The sequence below is a fragment of the Hyperolius riggenbachi genome, chromosome 10, assembly GCF_040937935.1.
Source record: "Hyperolius riggenbachi isolate aHypRig1 chromosome 10, aHypRig1.pri, whole genome shotgun sequence".
Classification (NCBI taxonomy): domain Eukaryota; kingdom Metazoa; phylum Chordata; class Amphibia; order Anura; family Hyperoliidae; genus Hyperolius; species Hyperolius riggenbachi.
In genome coordinates, this window is record NC_090655.1 from 247,133,100 (window position 1) to 247,155,851 (window position 22,752).

At 45.5% G+C, this 22,752-nt stretch overlaps 1 protein-coding gene across 1 annotated transcript; it reads left to right on the forward strand.

Moving 5' to 3' along the window:
* Positions 1-461: 461 nt before the first annotated feature.
* LOC137537045 (oocyte zinc finger protein XlCOF6.1-like) lies at positions 462-22,545 on the forward strand. The gene is made up of 5 exons (XM_068259194.1): positions 462-495; positions 2,375-2,453; positions 2,573-2,707; positions 2,793-2,916; positions 21,683-22,545. The coding sequence occupies exons 2-5, from the start codon at positions 2,376-2,378 to the stop codon at positions 22,543-22,545; spliced, it is 1,200 nt and encodes a 399-aa protein (XP_068115295.1). The 5' UTR covers positions 462-495; position 2,375.
* Positions 22,546-22,752: the final 207 nt, after the last annotated feature.

Here is a 22,752-nt window from a genome sequence, read left to right on the forward strand (position 1 = left end):
CCCATCCAAAGTGGCACCCCTTTCCCACCCACTGACACCCTCCTCCCGCCCATTATCACCCTCTCCCACCCACTGGAAACCTTCTGCAAAATCTAGGGTGTGGGCACAGGGGGCGTGGCTTAAGTGTCCCTCTTTCTCATCATCCAAAGTTGGGAGGTATGATGAATCCTTCAGGCCTCTGTTTGTAATAGGAAGTGATCAAAATTATCTACTTTAATGGTTTTATGCATCTGGTCCAAGCAGAGAAATTCAGATACTGTTAAAGTCTCTTCTTGCTGGAGGTTGAAGTGCCTGGCGACACTACTAATAATACTAATAACAATAATAATATTATAATATGGCTGAGTGCAGGTGAAGCCACAAAAAGAAGCAGTTAGCCTATTCACCACAAGATGGCGGAATCACATCTCACAAATGGAACATAAAGACAGGAAGTGATGTAACACAGCAAGAAGAGAAGTTGCAGGAAGTGGAGAGGAGACATAATTGGAAGAGGTAATTGTGTGTTTTGTCAAAAAAAAATGTATTCAGTATTCCCAACAGGATTGCAAACTGCAAAATATAGTTCCTTAGTCACTGACAATGTATAATGCATGTGGTTATTAAACCATAATAAATAATAGCCACATGCCCCAATTGCACTGCAGGATATATAGAGATAGAGAAATCACTCAGGGAAACAGCATCCCTGAGAGGTAAGTATCGCCAGGAGCATTCAGAAAAGAGCGCCCCCTGGTGTGTGACCCCGGCTTCCAGTAAGGAGAAAGAGGGAAGCCACACCCCTGATCACGCCCCCGCCACACCCCTGGTCACGCATACCATTAAGATTCCATAAGAAAAATATGTTTTATAATTCAAACCACAATGGTCCATTCTATCCTGGTTCATTTTCCTTCATATTACCATTTTTTAAATTAGTAATATATCAATTTAAATGATGGGAATAAGTTTTAGAGTCAAACACATTTTTTGGTAGAGGAATATATATATTTACAAAGAAAGAGGGACAAAATCCTGAAAGAGGGACAAATGAGAAAGAGGGACAGGGCTTCCAAAGAGGGACTGTCCCTCAGAAAGAGGGACAGTTGGGAGCTATGGTAATACAGTAGAATCCTGGTTACTGGAATTCCACCAACCAGCACTCTCAGGCAACCAGTAGTTCCCCATTGGCCATGGGTGCGCCTTTCTGTCCTCTCTCTAGCTATGCAGAGCAGCACACAATGGAGCGCACATACCACAGTACCGGGTGACTTCTCACATCTGCCGGCTGTGCTGCTGCATTCTCCATATGGCTGCTGATGTGTGTTACAGCTGCTCTGCATAGCTGGGGAGAGGGGGCTCTGATAATAAGGGGGGGGGGTCACTTGTTAATAAGTGTGGTGGGGACAGGTGGGCGGTGTCATTCTGGCTGCCACACCTGCTGATGGGAGAAGGAATAGGTAACTGGGCACACTTTGCTGTGGGAGGGAGGGGGAGGCTGCCCACTGCTCTCTGCACATTACTCTCAGGCATCTGGCAAACACTCATCCAGTATCCGGCATTCCCACCTGTTCCGGATGAGTGAGGATATACTGTAGTGAGGATGAGGATAGATATTGGGCTTAATTCACAAAGCCGTGCTAACTGTTTAGCATGGGCGTGCTAAACAGTTAGCACGTGAAGTGCCGTTCGCGGACTTTTGCACACGCAAAGTGCCGCGATTCGCGCAACCGCGGACTTTTGCGCGCGCAAATTGCCGCAATTTCACACTAGAGGCTGCAGTAGAAAAGGCTAAAACTCTGCCTTTTGATTAACGCCAATACATAGTGTTTTTTTTTTCCCAGTATAACCATGTCCTCCCTTTGTCCCCCAGCATTGCAATTATCCTCTAGATGTAATGACCCACCCCGGTAATGCCATTTCTTCCCCAGTATAGCCATGTCCACACTCAAGTATTGCTCCCTTCCCCCACCTCCATGCAGAGTAGTAAAAGGAAGGATTTACATTGGTTTATAGCTAGCTGCCACAGTGTGCTCCAGTCCTCTGCTCCCATCAGCCTCTCTGCCTCTTCTCCCCTCATATCCTCATTCATCTACCACTACCAGCACTGCTGTAGCATCACAGGAATGGTAACAGAGGGAGGTGGATGTGAGGAGAGAAGGCCAGCTGGAGAGGAGGCAGACGGAGGACAGGACTGCAGAACACTGTGAGTATAGTGCACAGGTAGCTATTATCTACTTTTTATGCTTTTCCGCAATACTCTGCATGGCCTTACCATCCACAAGTGACAGCAATGGCGAGTGCTGGGCGAGGGGGGGGGGGGGGGGTGCTGTATCAGTAGCTTCACTTCTGACAAGTGTACAGCTAAAATTATCCTTCTCTTATCTATCAAAAGAATGAATGAGGACCAGAGTCACATGACCAAGAGGATATTCAACCTCACCCTGGAGATCATCTCTCTGCTGACTGGAGAGGTGAGGAGGATTCTTAGAAGTTGCAGGATGTCACTCTTATCTCTATAACTAGAACATACACCTGACTAGAGAGGTGGGGAGGATTCTGTGAGATCATGTGACATTGTTGGTCTTTTTAGAGTTTTCCTTCAGTGAAGTCTGGTAATCATGTGACCATCACGGTGCCCCCACCTCACTCCCTGATATCTGAGAGACAGAACAAGCAGAAGATGGTGGAAATCACCAGGAAGATGATGGAGCTGCTGGCAGGAGAGGTGAGTGGTGCTGGGAATTATTGGACATTATCCAGTAACAACAAGGGATGTGTCTGGATGGTGACTGTATCATTGTGTGCGTCAGGTTCCAATGAGGTGTGAGGATGTTGCCGTATATTTCTCCATGGAGGAGTGGACGTATTTAGAAGAAAACAAGAACCTCTACAAGGACGCCATGAAGGAGAATCAGCCTCCTCTCACATCCCATGGTAAGTGGGACTTTCATTTCTTGTAGAGGAGAGAGCAACACGAATGGTCCACGGACAAAACTTTTTTTCTAATTTTGGTTCAATACATTACTACAATGAATTTTGAATAAAACTGTATGAAAATAAATACAAAGGGTGCACTGCAAGGTGTAAGCCACTCATAAGCATAAAATAGAAAGGCTAGATTGGACTTCTGAAAAAACATTCCATAGAAAGATGAAACCAAGATCAACCTCTGCTAGAGTGATGCCAAGAAGAAAAGTATGGAGAAGGTGTGGAACAGCTCATTATCAGAAAACCTACCACATCATCTGTAAAACATGGTGGAGGTGGGGGCATGGCTATCGCAGGAATGTGAACAGACGTGTTGTCTGGAGCTCCTCTGCAACAATCCTGACTCATCCTAAGTTCCTGGCTCAGCAAGAGATTGGATAGATTGCCTTCAGGGAACACTACATTAAAAGCAGGCCTTCTGGGAGCACCGTGTTAGTACGCAATGTTCCTGTCTGGCATTTGGCCAAGCAGGAAGTGACGCACTCTTTTGCGGTCACTTTCTGCTTCGGGTATGCGGAAGTGTATTGTAAAAATACGCTTCTACGCATGTGCGCCATGAGGCCACATTTTTTTTTAAAAAACTTGTGTCGCCATAGACAAACATGACTTCAGTTGCGATACTGGTCCCGCACAGTAACATAATTCTGCGCTGGCGTTAAATTTGGCACTTCTGGCACAGCGTACCACAACATGAGAAGTATGAACTTCCCCATAGGGTTACATTAGGCTGCAGTAGCAGTGTGGCAATTTGCCCCAACGAACCTCACCAGTGTGAAAGGACCCTCAGGATTAATTGGACCAAATCAGTCATCCTCCCAATAGATCATTTTCCTCCTACAGAAGTGGATCTGAGATCTCCATTACAATGGGTCAATGTTTTTAAGTTTGTTTGGAATAATTGTGTCTCGTTCCCCTGTAGAATTTGTGGCATTAAATCTCTCACCCTTTCAAAGGCCGTAATTGCCAAACTTCGAGCCTGGGAGAAACTGTCACTTCTAACAATTGGATGCTCTAATCTGTTTAAGATGATTCTCCTGCCTAAAGTATTGTATGTTATGGCCAGCTAGCGTAAACCTCAAACACCGCTTTTTGAAGTGGTTTTTCAGAGCTATTCTAGGCATGTGCCTAGCGATCTTCTAATCATGCCTCTATGCCTCCATTTCTGGAGCATTTTGGTGTAGCGTTTTTATTTTTCATTAGGGCTCTTTCACACTAGAGGCTGCAGTAGAAAAGGCTGAAGCTCTGCCTTTTGCTTAACGCCAATACATAGCGGTTTTAAAGCATTTTCAAAGAGTTTTACAGCTCATATGAAAATGTCCTTTTTTTTCTTTAAAAATAAGTCAACAAGTCAGCTGTAAAACGCTTTGAAAACGTTGTAGTTGGCGTTTTCCATTGACTATCATTGAAACGCGAAAAGCCAACTTTGGCTGTAAACAGCCTTGAAAAAGCTCTGGTGAGCTTCAAAACGCAACACCCAAAAAAAGCTGCTTTAGGTGTGAAAGGTAAAATGAAAGTCTATGGACTTTTATTTTACCTTGGAAAACGCCAAATATGGTCTTGGCTGTAAAACACCGAAACTAGCCTCTGGTGTGAAAGAGCCCTTCCAGTAAAGCTGGAACTGCACAGCTTCTGTAACAAAAACGCTTGGCTTTATCGCTCTGTTCTAGTGATTTTCCACTTTCCTATACTTAATATTGAGGCTGAATTGCCTCAGAAAAGCGCAGAAATGCTGCAGGACCCGCGTTTGCGTTTGGGAGAAAATCACATCGCTCTGGTGTGACCCATCGCGTTCAAATACATTAGTCAAGTGCTTTTCAAAGCGCTCAGATGTGCTCTCGGTGTGCACCAGCCCTCACTTGGCATTCACCAGTGTACTTGCCACCAGACACATTTACCAAACTTAATAGACAAATTACACAGTTTATATGGGTGAAACAAAGGCACAGAGTTTCCCTGGCTACGCTACAAAACCCAAAAGAGTCAGGGGGCATCGCTTTGCCAAACTGCTATGACTATTATTTTGCGTCTCAGCTCTGTCATCTTTATGAAGGATTTAGAGAGATAAAGATGCTCTGTAGACACTCCCCTTTAACAAGCTTACCATCAGCTATACGGATCCATTATATAATGTGCTCAAGGATAAAAAAAAGTTATCCCAAGTTCCAATTTCTTCCTGTTACACTGAAGCAAAATTTCTTAACCTGGGATTACCCTCACACCCTTTTGAACTTATCCATCCCAATAAAACATATTCCTCTTTGGGAAAAATAAGTGTCTGTCTTAGTTCAACAAACTCATAGACTCTTGTTACTGGATCAGCAAAGGTGTTCGCTACCTCTTTCAGCTGATGCAGAATGGTAGCAAATGTCGGTGGAATTTGGCTTACACCACACAGAGTTCTACAAATACTTGCAACTTAATCACGCACTATATTCCCAATTCGAGACCCTCCCTGGGACTATGGTTGACTCCAGTATATTTGATATTGTCAGCAGCTCGTCCGATAAGCAATTGATTTTCACCCTATACAATGCAATTATATTCGATGCAGCTAGTGGGGGAGCTGAGGCTCAATGGATAATATGGGAAAGAGATGTTGGACCTATCTCAGAGAATGAATGGGATGAACAGGGGCGCCTCTAGCCATTTTGTCATTCCAGGCGAGAAAGCTTGTGGCGCCCCCCCCCCCCCCCCCCCCCTTCCCCGGTTTAGGTGCACATTTAATGCAATTTGTAAAAAAGCTTGAAATGCGGCAATTATGTTTATTATATATTACCAACTATAACGCATCCCTTTTGATACAAAGCGTGTGCCACATGATACTTGCTGCTAACCGTTCCCTAAAATAAAAAAATAAAATCAGCATATAGCATAGCCACTTCAGAACATGTTCAGATATATAATAACACAAATAACAATGTTGGGTATCATGTCCCCTACAAATCAAATGCAGATAACACGTCCCCCACAGATCAAATGCAGATAACACGTCCCCCACAGATCAAATGCACATAACACGTCCCCTACAAATCAAATGCAGATAACACGTCCTCCACAGATCAAATGCACATAACACGTCCCCCACAGATCAAATGCACATAACACGTCCCCTACAAATCAAATGCAGATAACACGTCCCCCACAGATCAAATGCACATAACACGTCCCCCACAGATCAAATGCACATAACACGTCCCCTACAAATCAAATGCAGATAACACGTCCCCCACAGATCAAATGCAGATAACACGTCCCCCACAGATCAAATGCACATAACACGTCCCCCACAGATCAAATGCAGATAACACGTCCCCCACAGATTAAATGCACATAACACGTCCCCCATAGATTAAATGCACATAACACGTCCCCCACAGATCAAATGCAGATAACACGTCCCCCATAGATCAAATGCACATAACACGTCCCCTACAAATCAAATGCAGATAACACGTCCTCCACAGATCAAATGCACATAACACGTCCCCCACAGATCAAATGCACATAACACGTCCCCTACAAATCAAATGCAGATAACACGTCCCCCACAGATCAAATGCACATAACACGTCCCCCACAGATCAAATGCACATAACACGTCCCCTACAAATCAAATGCAGATAACACGTCCCCCACAGATCAAATGCAGATAACACGTCCCCCACAGATCAAATGCACATAACACGTCCCCCACAGATCAAATGCAGATAACACGTCCCCCACAGATTAAATGCACATAACACGTCCCCCATAGATTAAATGCACATAACACGTCCCCCACAGATCAAATGCAGATAACACGTCCCCCATAGATTAAATGCACATAACACGTCCCCTACAGATCAAATGCAGATATGTCTCCCATAGATTAAATGCACATAACACGTCCCCTACAGATCAAATGCAGATATGTCCCCCATAGATTAAATGCACATAACACGTCCCCCACAGATCAAATGCAGATATGTCTCCCATAGATTAAATGCACATAACACGTCCCCTACAGATCAAATGCAGATATGTCTCCCATAGATTAAATGCACATAACACGTCCCCTACAGATCAAATGCAGATATAAAAAATACATAATAATAATAATACGTTAGGACATTACACTATGACTATGGTAGAAATTAGATTATGAGCTCCGCTAAAAGCAGTCAGCGACATGACTATGTACTCTGTAAAGTGCTGCAGAAGATGTCAGTGGGTGCTTCTGTTGCTGGGGGGTCAGGAGAGGTCACTGAATGCTGCTGGGGGTCACTGGATGCTGCTGAGGGGGTCAGATGAGGTCACTGGGTGCTACTGGGGAAGGGGGGGGGGTGATCAGGAGAGGTCAATGGATGCTGCTGGGAGGGATCAGGAGATGTCATTGGGTGCTTCTGGGGGTGGGGTCAGGAGAGGTAACTGGGTGCTGCTAGGGGGTCAGGAGAGGTCACTGGGTGTTGCTGGGGGTTGGGAAGAGAACACTGGGTGCTTCTGGGGGTGGGGTCAGGATAGGTAACTGGGTGCTGCTAGGGGGTCAGGAGTTGGGTGTTGGGAAGAAGTCACGTGCTGCCGGGGGGGGGGGGGGATTGGTCAGGAGAGGTCACTAATGGGGCAGGGGGGGGGGATCAGTGAAGGTCACTAGGTGCAGCTGGGGGGAGGGGGGGGGGGTGTTTCAGGTCACTGGGTGATGTTGGCCTGGGGTGGTCCTGGTGGTGAGGAGAAGTCATTGGTTGCTTCTGCTGATAGAGTGGAGGCACCGTCTTACCTGCTTGCAGCGTCCCAGTCTTCATGCTTGCCACCACTCTAGTATTCCTGTGACAGCCATAGTCGGTGGGGGCGGAGCTTCCATCAGGTGTGGGTGGAGCTTCTATTAGGTGGGGCGGAGCTTCCCACGGCCGTGGCTTCGTCAGCATGCAACCGATGATCCTAGAACCAGGCCAATATCTCCTCCCCTTCCCTCTCCGTGAGTGGGAGCATGCATCGGGGAAGCCAATGGTGGGGGATTCAGCAGTTTTTTCCCCCTTCTTCCTCATGCTGGAGTCACGATGCGAGGGGGGCGGGCTCCTTTAGCTAAGCATGCTTGCCACCTTGCCTCTCCTTCCGCTGCAAGGCCAACCCCCTACCCCGGCTCTCTTCCTAGCATAGTGGTGGCAGAGAGAGAACTTGCCCGCGGCTTTAAAGGGGCCATGCTGCGGGTAATTTTAATGACACAGAGCATGCCCTCTGCATTGTGGGCGCTCCAGGCAGTTTGCTGGAATGCCAGTGCATACAGGCGGCCCTGGGGATGAAACATTGAGTAGAGTGACTAAAGTTGCACCAGATGAAACAGGGCAGGTCGCTACAACCACTCCAGTCCTAGGTCAGGAGCAGGACACCCGCAAGCCATATGTATCATAGAAGATAAGAATCCTGCTGCACCGGCTGTGGATTAAAAGTCCAAGTCAGGCGTATCGGAGCTAACTCATGGCTCCTTAATCATAGCTCTATGATTAAGAAGCCATGAGTTAGCTCCGATACACGTGAGCTGTTTTATGCTGTTTGTCTACATTGCTTAGTAAAAAGTGCACTTTTAATCTACTGCCGGTGCAGCAGGATTCTCATCTTCTACGATGTGTAAAGTTGCACCACTTGCACCTGCTAGTCTCCTTTACCTCTATATCATACATCGTGCATATCTGACACCTGTAAAATTAGCCAAATTCAAGCCAGCTGCCCTTCCTAGAAAAATGAATTGATCTGGTGCACAAGTCCCTGAAAGACTTAGTTCACCTCAAGAAAACCCGAGGGAAGGCAGGTTGAAAAATACAAAACATATTAAATTTAGGAACAACCACAACTCTTCAGAACTTTATGTCGAAATAGTTTATTGGTAGAAAAATATGTAACAAACACCCCTCTGATACACCCTAACCCCTAAAAACAACAAGGACACAGGCATCCATTTACAAGAGTAAAGGGCATCCATTTAAGGAGCTGTCCTTCCTAATTGTCCAAAATGTTTTCTGGAACTTGGCACATTCCAACACATGATGCTTACTGGACCCAAATCATCAAGTTCCTTAATGATTATATGGGGTGCCAGATCACCTCTGACCCCAAGGTCTGCTTTTTGAATATTTTTCCTCCCTCTAGATTGTAAGCCTTTGGGCAGGGTCCTCCTCCTTTTGTGTCCTACCTGATCTTGCACCTCCATTACTGTGCACCCATGCTATGCATCTGAGTGAACCTAACTTGCCTAATCTCCATGCTCCATCCAGTGACTGACTAAGCATTACCTGGTACTCATACTATAGTGTGTAATCTGGTTTTCTTGTATTCCTGTATTGTCATATTGCTGTATGTCACCCCTAAATATTGTCTGTAACCTAAATTAATGTTCAGCGCTGCGTAATATGTTGGCGCTTTATAAATACAATAAATAATAATAATAATAATAATACTCTTTCTGGTAAACATCTCAAGCAGTTTACTGCTGAACTTTTGCACATAGCCCGTAAAGTGCTTACTAAGAGTTGGATTCTCCCCACGGTCCCAACTTGCACAGAGAGGATCAGGTCCGTGAATTAGGTGCTTCCATTAAAGGGAACCTAAACTGAGAAGGATATGGATTTTTGCGTTTTAAAGTAATGCCAGCCAGATGCCCGACTCTCCTGCCGATTCTGTGTCTGTAATACTTTTAGCCACAGCCCCTGAACAAGCATGCAGATCAGGTGCTCTGACTGAAGTCAGACTGGATTAGCTGCATGCTTGTTTTAGGTGTTATTCAGCCACTACTGCAGCCAAAGAGATCAGCAGAACTGACAAGCAACTGGTATTGTTTAAAGGATACCACAACTGACATGTGGCATAATGAGATAGACATGGGTATGTACAGTGCCTAGCACACAAATAACTATGCGGTGTTCCTTTTTTTCTTTCTCTGCCTGAAAGAGGTAAATATCAGGTATGTAAGTGGCTGACTCAGTCCTGACTCAGACAGGAAGTGACTACAGTGTGACCCTCACTGATAAGAATTTCCCCCTTTTTTATCTCTTTCTTGCTCTCAGAAGCCATTTTCTTCTAGGAAAGTGTTTTATAGTTTTGTAGTCACTTCCTGTCTGAGTCAGGACTGAGTCAGCCACTTACATACCTGATATTTACCTCTTTCAGGCAGAGAAAGAAAAAAAGGAACACAGCATAGTTATTTGTGTGCTAGGCACTGTACATACCCATGTCTATCTCATTATGCCACATGTCAGTTGTGGTATCCTTTAAGGCTGCTTTCACAGTGGGACGTTACAGGCTGACGTTAGAGCAGCCTGTAACGCAGCCCAACTCACAGCAATGAAAACTCAATGGGCTGTTCACAGTGCCCACGTTGAGTTACAGGGTAACGCTTCACGTTGTATGAAAGTGCAGCATGCTGTGCGTTCTACAGGGTTTTAGCCGCGTTAGACTGCTTGCACATGCGCAGTAATTAGCCACATGGCTAATTAATATTCACTGCACTGATGGACGTGCAGTGTTTTCCTCCTGGAGCGGCCGCTTTGTGCGCTGATTGGCTGGCGGGACCACGTGATGCGGAGTGTTCCGATCAAGTGGTCTCCACAGTCTATACTGCGTACCAAGAGCTGCATAACGCGGCTTACTCTGGCGTCCTCCTTCAACACCACCAGGTGTTGCGTTAGGGGCACGTTATGCGACCTTAACGTCCCCTAAAACGCAACGTCTCGGTGTGAAAGAGGCCGAAAAGGAAACATCTATATCCCTTTCAGTTTAGGTTCCCTTTAAGAAAGGTGGTATAACAATACAGCGGCCAGTTTAAAAGTATATGGTCTACTTGGCTAAATTCTATTTGAACCAAGTGTTACTCTTATAATCTGATGCCTAGCATCTTTTTCACAAGATAATGTTTTACTGTGAAGTACCTTGTGCCTTACCTTAACTTTATGCACTGTAACAATGACGGCAACTTGTGATTTGTGATCTTTGTTTTTGTTCTGTTTTTTTTTTTGTTTTTGTTTTGTTATTTTCACACACACAAAAAAGGCCAGTGGCATTTGCCTTGTATGTGTACTGTATAATGTGTTTTTTATAATAAACGCGACTTTCTTTAAAACAAAATAAAAAAACATGGTGGAAGAAGTGTGATAGCTTGGGGCCTGCATGGCTAAAAGTGGTGCTGGGACACTAGTGTTTATTGATGATGTGACACAGGACAGAAGCAGCCAAATTCATTCTGAGGTGTTCAGAAACATACTGGGCTCGATTCACAAAGCGCTGCTAACCCAGTTAGAGACTTTAGGCGTGATAACCATTGCACTATGCTGGTGAAAAGCCAGTTTAGGCATGATAAGTTTAGGCATGATAAGTTTAGGCATGATAAGTTTAGGCATGATAAGTTTAGGCGTGATAAATTTTGATAAGTTTAGATCGCGCGCAAAGTCCAGCACGCAAAGCAGCGCCATTAAACTCTATGCAAAGTGCACCAGACTTTGCTAGCGCAATACTTTTGATCAGCTGTGCACTGCGGTGCTAACGCAGTTGGCGCTTAAACTTATCACGCCTAAACTGAGTTTAGGTGTGATAAAGGGCTTTTCACCAGCGTGCTAACTGTTAGCACCGCTTTGTGAATCAGGCCCACTGTCTGCTCAAATCCAGCTAAATGCAGTGAAATTGATTAGGCAGCATTTCATGATGCAGGTGGACAATTAAACATACAGCCAAAGCAACACAGCAGTTTATTAAATCAAAGAAGTGTAACATTCGTGTTCAAGTTAATCACCTGAACTTAACCCAATTGAGCATTCATTTCACTTGTTGAAGACTAAACTTCAGATAGAATGGCCCACAAACAGCTACAGTAAAGGCCTGACAGACCACTAAAAAGGAGGAAATCCAGCATCTAGTGATGTCCATGAGTTCAAGACTCCAGGGAAGGGGGGGGGGGGTAAGAATGTCAGGGATGTTTGGGGGAGAATGAAGTGAAAAGTAGCTGGAAAGTCCCTCTGCTAGAAGAACTATGCCAAATGCAGTTCCGCTTTCCTAGACAGAAGGTATTTGCAACATTTTAATTCACATGAGCAAGAAGTACCCCATACTACAGGAATCTCAAGCAGGGAGTGAGTAGACAAGTACCAGATCTGGCAAGGTTGTTAATTACCACGGCCCAAAGTGGGGGCAACTGGTTATTTGGGGCAATTATGCCTGATCAAAGTGGAGCTCACATCAACAGCAAAACAAATGTGAGCAGTAATCTGGATGCCATGTGTATACTGTCTATACATAGGTACATAGTGAGTTTGGTTGAAGAAAGCAGTGCTGGGCCGAAATTACGCATTAGCGTAATTACGCATCGTAATTCACTACAAATGCACCGTAAGCGTTACGTGTAAGGTTACGGTATTACGCGTAATTAATTACGCGTAGACCGTAGGGTTACGTTTTACGCGTAACAAATTACGCGTAAGACAGTAAACTCCCATTAAAATTACACAGTCTGCCGTAATCGCGTAATATTACGCTCCCGTATAATATAAAAAAGCCGCCGACTTTAAAGGTTAATAGCAAAGCCCCCTTAAGTGCTAAGAGCCTCAAATTTGGAGAATATATTAAGGAGATCAGAAGGAATAAGAGGAAAACATTTTTTTTCAAAAAGACCTTATAGTTTTTGAGAAAATCGATGTTAAAGTTTCAAAGGAAAAATATATACATTTAAAAACCCGCCGACTTTAACGGTTAATAGCAAAGCCTGCTTAAAATTTAGGAACACCAAATTCACAGGGTATATTAAGGGGATCAGTGGGAATAAGAGGAAAAAAATTTTCTTCAAAAAGACCTTATAGTTTTTGAAAAAATCGATTTTTAAGTTTCAAGGGCGAAAATGTCTTTTAAATGCGGAAAATGTCAGTTTTTTTTGCACAGGTAACAATAGTGTTTTATTTTCATAGATTCCCCCAAGTGGGAAGAGTTTTACTTACTTCGTTCTGAGTGTGGGAAATATAAAAAAAAAACGACGTGGGGTCCCCCCTCCCAGACCTCTTTAACCCCTTTTCCCCCATGCAGACTGGGATAGCCAGAATGCGGAGCACCGGCCGCGTGGGGCTCCGCACCCTGACTATACCAGCCCGCATGGTCCATGGATTGGGGGGTCTCGGAAGGGGAGGGGCAGCCAAGCTTTCCCCTCCCCCTCCGAGCCCTTGTCCAATCCAAGGACAAGGGGCTCTTCACCTCCGATGGGCGGTGGAGGTGGAGGCCGCGATTTCCTGGGGAGGGGTTCATGGTGGCATCTGGGAGTCCCCTTTAAAAAGGGGTCCCCCAGATGCCCACCCGCCTCCCAGGAGAAATGAGTATAGAGGTACTTGTAGTACCCCTTACCCATTTCCTTTAAGAGTTAAAAGTAAATAAACACACAAACACATAGAAAAAGTATTTTAATTGAACAAAAAACATAACCACGAAAAAAGTCCTTTAATATTCTTAATTAACCATTAATACTTACCTGTCCCTTTAAAAGCCAGTTCCCACGCAATATCCTCGGAAATATACTAATCAGTTACAATGTAACAAAGTTATTACAATGTAACAACTTTGTTACATTGTAACTACGCCGCACCCGACGTCACTCACCGCCGCCGCCGCCTCCGCGTCTGTGCTGCAGGACCCGACAGAGCTCTGAGCTATAGCTCAGAGCTCTCGAAAGCATCTTTGTATTTGGGCTCCAAGGAGCCCCATTGGTCCTTAGCAGACCAATGGGGTTCCTTCTGATTTGAAGGAACCCCATTGGTCTGCTAAGGACCAATGGGGCTCCTTGGAGCCCAAATACAAAGATGCTTTCGAGAGCTCTGAGCTAATATAGCTCAGAGCTCTGTCGGGTGAAGGGACGCTAAGTCCCCGCCGGCTCCGCTGCCCTCCCCGCCTCTCCCACATGTCACCTATATACATGCTGGCACCCATGGGTGCCAGCATGTATATGAGTGACAGGTGTGGGCGGAGTGGACGGCGGGAGCCGGCGGGGACTAGCGTGTATGCGGCGGCCGGCGGGTGAGCGGCGAGTGACGTCGGGTGCGTGCTGTTACAAAGTAACAAAGTTGTTACATTGTAATAACTTTGTTACATTGTAACTGATTAGTATATTTCCAAGGATATTGCGTGGGAACTGGCTTTTAAAGGGACAGGTAAGTATTAATGGTTAATTAAGAATATTAAAGGACTTTTTTCGTGGTTATGTTTTTTGTTCAATTAAAATACTTTTTCTATGTGTTTGTGTGTTTATTTACTTTTAACTCTTAAAGGAAATGGGTAAGGGGTACTACAAGTACCTCTATACTCATTTCTCCTGGGAGGGGGGTGGGCATCTGGGGGACCCCTTTTTAAAGGGGACTCCCAGATGCCACCATGAACCCCTCCCCAGGAAATCGCGGCCTCCACCTCCACCGCCCATCGGAGGTGGAGAAGAGCCCCTTGTCCTTGGATTGGACAAGGGCTCGGAGGGGGAGGGGAAAGCTTGGCTGCCCCTCCCCTTCCGAGACCCCCCAATCCATGGACCATGCGGGCTGGTATAGTCAGGGTGCGGAGCCCCACGCGGCCGGTGCTCCGCATTCTGGCTATCCCAGTCTGCATGGGGGACAAGGGGTTAAAGAGGTCTGGGAGGGGGGACCCCACGTCGTTTTTTTTTTATATTTCCCACACTCAGAACGAAGTAAGTAAAACTCTTCCCACTTGGGGGAATCTATGAAAATAAAACACTATTGTTACCTGTGCAAAAAAACCTGACATTTTCCGCATTTAAAAGACATTTTCGCCCTTGAAACTTAAAAATCGATTTTCTCAAAAACTATAAGGTCTTTTTGAAAAAAAAATTTTTCCTCTTATTCCTTCTGATCTCCTTAATATATTCTCCAAATTTGAGGCTCTTAGCACTTAAGGGGGCTTTGCTATTAACCCTTAAAGTCGGCGGCTACCAAACATTGATCCATGCGTCAACTTTTCCGCTTGGCAGCATGACCTTACGCATTAATGGCTAGCAGGATTTCATGCGTAGGCCTATAACGTAATAACCTGAATTACGGTATACTTACGCATAATTGCGTAAGTGCTATGCGTAATTATAGACATGTACCGAAATTGAATGTCTATGCCGCAAGCGTAATTTCGTAATGCGTAATAGCGTAAAATTACGCGTAATGATCCGTAAGCGTAGCTTTCTCCATTACGACCAGCACTGGAAGAAAGACATCTGCCCATCAAGTCTGACCAGAAAAAAAAATATAAGTAAGCATTAGGTACTTTTCCCTCCTGCACCCTCACATATCCCAGTTGATCCAGGGGAAGGCAAAAAAAAACCCTTTATAAGGCATGGTGCATATAACTTTTAAAGGCAAAAATATTTGGCGCCAATATAGAATAAAACATTAAAAGCAGTTTGAGAAGGGAGGTAGTGTTGCACTTACCTTCCCAAACAGACTCAGAACAGTCAATAATCAGCAGAAAAATCACTTGATTCATAACTCGAAATATGCAACACATTTCACGGGTCTATGCCCGCTTCATCAGGCTATCAAAGGACCAACTGGAAGGACCAGAATAAAACTGGCTAAAACAATGTATGATACATAGCACACAATATCATATAAACATGTTCCATGCACAATACCACTGGATGCGCAGGTCAGCAGAAATTAAACCAAACGAACTACAGAACATGTCCTGTATTAAGACCATATGCAGTAATAATATTCCATAAGTGTCAGTGGGTTGAGTACAAACACACACGTATAACATTTACAGTTATTAATTTCACCAAAACTGGCATGGATTACTTTCCTTTCTCAGGTTTCCACATAAGTGATCAACACTAAATCATGCTTAACTTGAGCCTGAGATAGCACACTAGATCATTCTAATCAGTGGGTGATATCAAGAATCAAAACATTACCATGTTCCTTCATTAAACAGTATGCACTATGATAAGTCCCATAACCTAAAATGAGAAGGAGATGGATTATTCCTTTTAAATAATGCCAGCTGCCTGACTCTCCTGCTGATCCTGTGGCCCATATGCAATTGATTTTTTTACCTGAGTTATCTCCTAGGACAGTGATGGCTAACCTTGGCACTCCAGCTGTGGTGGAACTACAAGTCCCATGAGGCATTGCAGTACTCCGACAGCTCTAAGCATAACTCAAGGAGGCAGAGGCATGATGGGAATAGTAGTTTTGTCACAGCTGGAGTGCCAAGGTTAGCCATCACTGTCCTAGGACATAGTTCCCCAACCCAGTCCTCAAGGTCCACCAACAGTGCATGTTTTGCAGAAAACCACAAACATGCACAGGTGGGGTAATTAGTGTCCCAGCAGAGCTGATTAACTACCTCTGTGGCTTTCCACAAAACATGCACTGTTGGTGGGCCTTGAGGACAGGGTTGGGGAACACTGTGAGAACTTTCATCTTCTCTTTAAACTAACTTTTCAACATTTTACAATTATAAAGGTACCCAAAAGTTGGTGAGAAAGTGCCATCAAATTTATTTTGAGTGTTTTCTTGCTTGCTGGTAGCTTAACCACTTAACCTGCCTGGCGTTCTATTAAGATCGCCAGGGAGGCTGCGGGAGGGTTTTTTTTTAATAAAAAAAAAAAAACTATTTCATGCAGCCAACTGAAAGTTGGCTGCATGAAAGCCCACTAGAGGGCGCTCCGGAGGCGTTCTTCCGATCGCCTCCGGCGCCCAGAATAAACAAGGAAGGCCGCAATGAGCAGCCTTCCTTGTTTTGCTTACATCGTCGCCATAGCGACGAGCGGAGTGACGTCATCGACGTCAGCCGACGTCCTGACGTCAGCCGCCTCCGATCCAGCCCTTAGCGCTGGCCGGAACTTTTTGTTCCGGCTACGCTGGGCTCAGGCGGCTGGGGGGACCCTCTTTCGCCGCTGCTCGCGGCGGATCGCCGCAGAGCGGCGGCGATCAGGCAGCACACGCGGCTGGCAAAGTGCCGGCTGCGTGTGCTGCTTTTTATTTGAGCCAAATTGGCCCAGCAGGGCCTGAGCGGCAGGCTCCGGCGGTACTGGACGAGCTGAGCTGAGCTCGTCCAGCCCGCCCAGCAGGTTAAGGACCACGCAGTTTTCTTCTGATCGGTGCTGCGTGGACTCTCCAGCCCGCAGCACCGATCAGGAAATAGCCAGGGCGATCAGACTTCCCCCCTTTTTTCCCCACTAGGGGGATGTCCTGCTGGGGGGGTCTGATCGCCGCCGGCTGCCTGCACTTTCCGGGGGGGAGGCTCTTCAAAGCCCCCCTCCGCAGCGCTTTCCGCCCTCCCCGGCTTTCCCTCCCTCTCCCTGTGCCTGTGAGTGGCGCAGGACGGAGTTCCGTCCTGCGCCGGATAGGACAGGCTTCTGCCTATCAGATGCCGGCGATCCCCGGCCAATCAGAGGCCGGGGATCGCCGATCTACGTCACGGCGCTGCTGCGCAGCAGCGCCGTGTGATGTAAACAGCGGGGATTCCTTCCCCGGATGTTTACATTATGCGTGCGAGCCGCGATCGGCGGCTCGCACGCTGTTCACGGAGACAGTCTCCGTGAACTAGCATGAAAAATCCATGCTATACCACTAACGACCCGCCGACGCCTATGGGCGTTAGGCGGTCGTTAAGTGGTTAAAAGGCATTTTATGACACATTGGCCTCGATTCATAAAAGTGCCTGCGAGCGGGGAAAGTCGAGCGGGGAAACACCGCTGTCGGTATTTCCGCCTTCAGGGAGGTAATTCATAAAAATGTTGCCTGTTGTGACAGGCGTGCGGAGATACTCCGCTGTAGGCAGGCGTTAGGCTGTCCTACGCATGCGGAAACAGGGGAAGCAGGCGGAATCCCTCCGTGCGGTGTTCTCTCTGCAGCTGCTTGGGAGGTCTGTCCCATTCACTGCAACGGATTCCGCACGCTTCTCGCCACATCAGAGGTAGCGGTAATACACGTCCGCATACCGCTACCTCTAATCTTTATGAATTGACATTTGTTACTTTTGCTGTGATAATCACCGCGCAAGGCGGTGATTGATCACTCTGCTTGTGGATGTCGGCTTTTCATGCGGAAAAAGCCTTTATGAATGCATATTTTGGTGTGTGGTCGGTAAAGTGAGCGGCTTTCTGCATTTCCTCATGCGGAAATGCTTTATGAATCGAGGCCATTGTGAAAATATTACCTTGGAGAAAACTGAGGAGAAAAAGTAAATTGCATATGGGCCTGTGTCTCTAATACTTTTACCCACAGCCCCCGAACAAGCATGCAGATCAGGTGCTCTGACTGAAGTCAGACTGGATTAGCTGCATGCTTGTTTCAGATGTGTGATTCAGCCACCACTGCAGGCAAAGAGATCAGCAGGACTGCCAGGCAACTGGTATCGTTTAAAAGGAAATAAATACGTCACTTTTTTTTTTAAATTTTCTGGTTGGACTTGAAACCAAACTAACAATGTAACTATGTAACAATAAAACATCCATATCCCTCTCAGTTTAGGTGCATTTTAAGTGAACATTGGTTTAGTGTATATCAACATAAGTGCACGTACCAATGTGTTCATGGTGGACTAAATATATGTCATAGGTCATAAAAACCTTTAATAATGCTGTAAGCACTCCAAAAACATCTGTACCATAAATAGGGTTTGGCACCTATAACCACTTTTTGACAACCTGACAATCAGACAGTGTTGCTACTGCTGTACGGGTGCGCGCTCCTGCGTGTGCAGGGCATCCCCGTGTATGTGAAAATAGTGAAAAAAAGCCCCACCAAATATACTAAACCTGGTGCGTCCATGTTCTAGGAGCGTCTTGTACATGTCATCCCCCATTGTCCTCCCATGTTCACTATGTGTCCCCTTCTGGCCCTCTGTGTGATCCTCCAGCCCCCCTGTGCCCACTCCTGCCCCTCTGTGTGGTCCTCCTGACCCCATTTGTCCCCTCCTGTCCTGTGTGTGTGTGTGTGTGTGTGTGTGTGTGTGTGTGTGTGTGTGTGTGTGTGTGTGTGTGTGTGTGTCTCCTTCAGCCCATCTGTGTGGTCCTCCAGTCCTTGTGTCCCTTCCTGCTCCCCTATGTGTGTTTCCATGCCCCATTTAGCCCCCATGTTGTCCTCTGCTCTGTGTCTGCTCTAGTCCAATTGGTGGTGAAAAAAAAACAATATGTAGATCATTTCATTGTGATTAGTAGTGATTAAGCTATGGGCAAATGAAAGTGATGAGCACTGAAAGGGGAAAATCGCTCTTGTCCGTTAGGGTAAAAACGTCTTTGGGGTGAAGTAGTTAAAGGGCAACTGAAGTGAGAAAAATATGGAGGCTGACATATGTATTTCCTTTTAAACAACACCAGTTACCTGGCAGCCGTGATCTATTTGGCTGCAGCAGTGTCTGAATAACACCAGAAACAATCGTAGCTAATCTTGTCCAATCTGACAATAATGTCAGAAACACCTGATCTGCTGCATGCTTGTTCAGGGCAATGGCACAAAGTATTAGAGGCAGAGGATCAGCAGGTGTGCCAGACAACTGGTATTGCTTAAAAGGAAATAAATATGGCAGCCTCCATATCCCTCTCACTTCAGTTGTCCTGAAAAGAGCCTTGACTGTGAGTAAAAGTTATTTGAAACTGTGTCAGTATTAGAAGACCATTTACCTGTTGTAGAGTCTTAGCCAGGAAAAGTGCCTCCGTGTGGTGCTCTGATGGCCAGGATAGTATTATGGATGTGGCGTGTTGTGTGGTGACCAATCAGATTGTGCCACCGCTGCAGAGAAGTCCCATGCATGCGCGATGTGTGTTCCCCCGCGCCATATTAGTTGAGGTTGAGTGGATTTAAAACATCTTTAGCCGTGACGTCACCAGTGAATGGCCGTAAAGGGAGACGCCCCTATAGGACACGTGCCGCCCGCACGCCACCACTGTGCATGTGTCCTTTGCAGGATGAGACTACAGTGGCCATAACAGATAGGGGCATATGCTGGAAGGTGCAAATCTTAGTGCCCACATCCCCACACTGTAAATGAGTGTGTATAACAATATTATAGGCCAAGAGCATGTGTGGGGAAAGTGTTTATAATTCTGCATAATTTGTGTCATCTGCAAAAGTGGCAACATTATGGTGGCCATACATGGTACAATAAAAACGGTCAATTATCCCGTTTATTCGATCTAAATGATCGAATCGAATGAAAGTTGAAAATTTTTTTTTTTCTTCGATTAAGAAATTCGAACGATTATCCTGTTTTTTTGAGAAAAATCAGATCGGACATGCTGGAAAAATCTTCATATTGGATCTAACGGAATAATCGAACTAAATTATCTAATCGAAAAAAAATGAAAAATTGTACCATGTGTGGCCACCCTTACAGTATTCTATACACTAGATCATTAATATATAGATTGAAAAGGATTGGACCTAGTACTGACCCTTGCGGGGGCCCACTGCTAGCAGTTTTATATTTTGAATATGACTGATTTAAAAGGAACCACAGAGGAATGAATAGTAAAAATAGAAAAAGCTTTTATACATACCTGGGGCTTCTTCCAGCCTCATAAGTCTGGATCGCTCCCACGCCGGCAGCCTCCGCTTCCTCTATCGCCAATACCGGGTCCCGTCACTTCCGGCGGACACAACGAAATTTCCGGATGCACAGGGGCTCCCTCCATACTCTTACGCATGCGGCTGCGTAGTATGCAGCCGCACGCGTAAGTGTATGGAGGGAGCCCCTGTGATGCGGACAGTTGGCCGCGTCCGCCGGCCGACTGGCGGAAATGACGGGACCCGGGACCGGCGGATACAGGCAGCGGAGGACTGCGGCGTGGGAGCAATCCGTGCGTATGGGGCTGGAGGAAGCCCCAGGTATTTATAAAAGCTTTTCTTTGATTCATCTCTGGTTCTCTTTAATACCACTCTTTGCTTTCTGTCCCTTAACCAGTTCTCTGATCTCATACACACATTTTCTCCTAGTCCCTGTATCCTCAGCTTCTGCACCAGGCTATTGTGGGGAACAGCGTCAAAAGCCTTTGCAAAGTCCAAGTATACTCCATCTATAGCTTTCCCAAGATCTAAATGTGCATTCACCTCTTTATAAAAGCTGAGCATGTTGCTGAGACAATACCTTTCTTTAGTAAACCAATGCTGAGGAGCTGAAATGAGATTATTCTGTGTTATAAAATGTTGTACAACGTCTCATAGAATACCTTCAAACAGTTTACACACAACTGATAAGTCTACAGGTCTGTAGTAGTCATAGGGAACTGACCCGCTTGATAGAGAATAGTCTCACCAAGCTCTATAATTTACTGCTTTTCCATGTATGGCCAATGCTTTATGTGTATGGATAGTCAATAAGATGCAAATAACTCCAACTTGTATGCAAATGTAATGCAAATTGTATGCAACTAATCACATTTGTCAGGAAATGTATCAAATTCCAAGCTACATATAATTTGCATGCCAGGAAAAGTACTTGTCATGTGATTGGCCGCCTGTAATGAGCTCAACCTTCTGCAATTATCTGTCAGGCTGATAGTGGTGGTCACTGACATGTTAATAACTCTGAGCTGGTGCAACTTGTATGCTAATTACATGCAAAGCGGTGCAGCTGCTGCTTTAGATATATTTCCAATCTGCATAAACTTTGCACCATCTTGGAATTATCAGCAGCTCACTGACCCTCCCTACTGATAATTATTCCTCCCCTCAGAATTCTCTAACAGGAAGCGATGATGTTTCTCTATTTGCAGCGCAGAGTCCCAGCATCAGGAACCTCTCAGAGACTCGTTTCTCTGTATCCACAGACTGTACAACGGATGATGATGTCATTGGACAAGAGGCTCCTGCAGATATCCTGGCTACACCAAATATTCCTCCAGACTCCCCTCACCTGTCTAACCCAGAAGGGCCCCATACCCAAAACATCTCTCCCCCTGACGGAGGATCTTATTCCTGTTCCACATGTGGGAAATGCTTTGTTCAGAAGTCACCTCCTGTCACACAAGAGAGATCTCACACTAGAGAGAAAACCTATTCATGTGCTGAGTGTGGGAAATGTTTTAGGTTTAAAACACTGCTTGTCAGACTCGAGAGATGTCACACTGGTGAGAAGCTCTATTCATGTGCTGAGTGTGGGAAATGTTTTGGCTATAAATCACACCTTGTCAGACATGAGAGATCTCACACTGGTGAGAAGCCGTATTCATGTGCTGAGTGTGGAAAATGTTTTGGGTATAAAGCACATCTTGTCAGACATGAGAGATCTCACACTGGTGAGAAGCCCTTTTCATGTGCAGAGTGTGGGAAATGTTTTAGAGATAAAAGCAACCTTATCAAACATAAAAGATCTCACACTGGTGAGAAGCCCTTTTCATGTGCAGAGTGTGGGAAATGTTTCAGCGATAAAAGCAACCTTATCAAACATAAAAGATCTCACACTGGTCAGAAGCCCCATGCGTGTGCTGAGTGTGGGAAATGTTTTGGGCGTAAATCACATCTTACCAGACATGAGAAATCTCACACTGGTGAAAAGACCTATGCATATGCTGACTGTGGAATATGTGTTGGCAATAAAAGAAACCTTATCAGACATGAGAGAGCCGCACGCTTGTGAGAAGCCCCATCAATGTGCTGAGTGTGGGAAATGTGTTTGGCATTGATAACCGGTTGTCAGACATTTGTGTTAAGTGTGGGAAATGTCTTGGCCACAAGTGTTCTTTTCTGATGTTTGTGTGTTCTTTACAACTACCTGCCCGGGTTTTCATTTGTTACTTGTAAGTTTTTCTGTCATAAAACTGCATTATTTTATTACATTAATAAA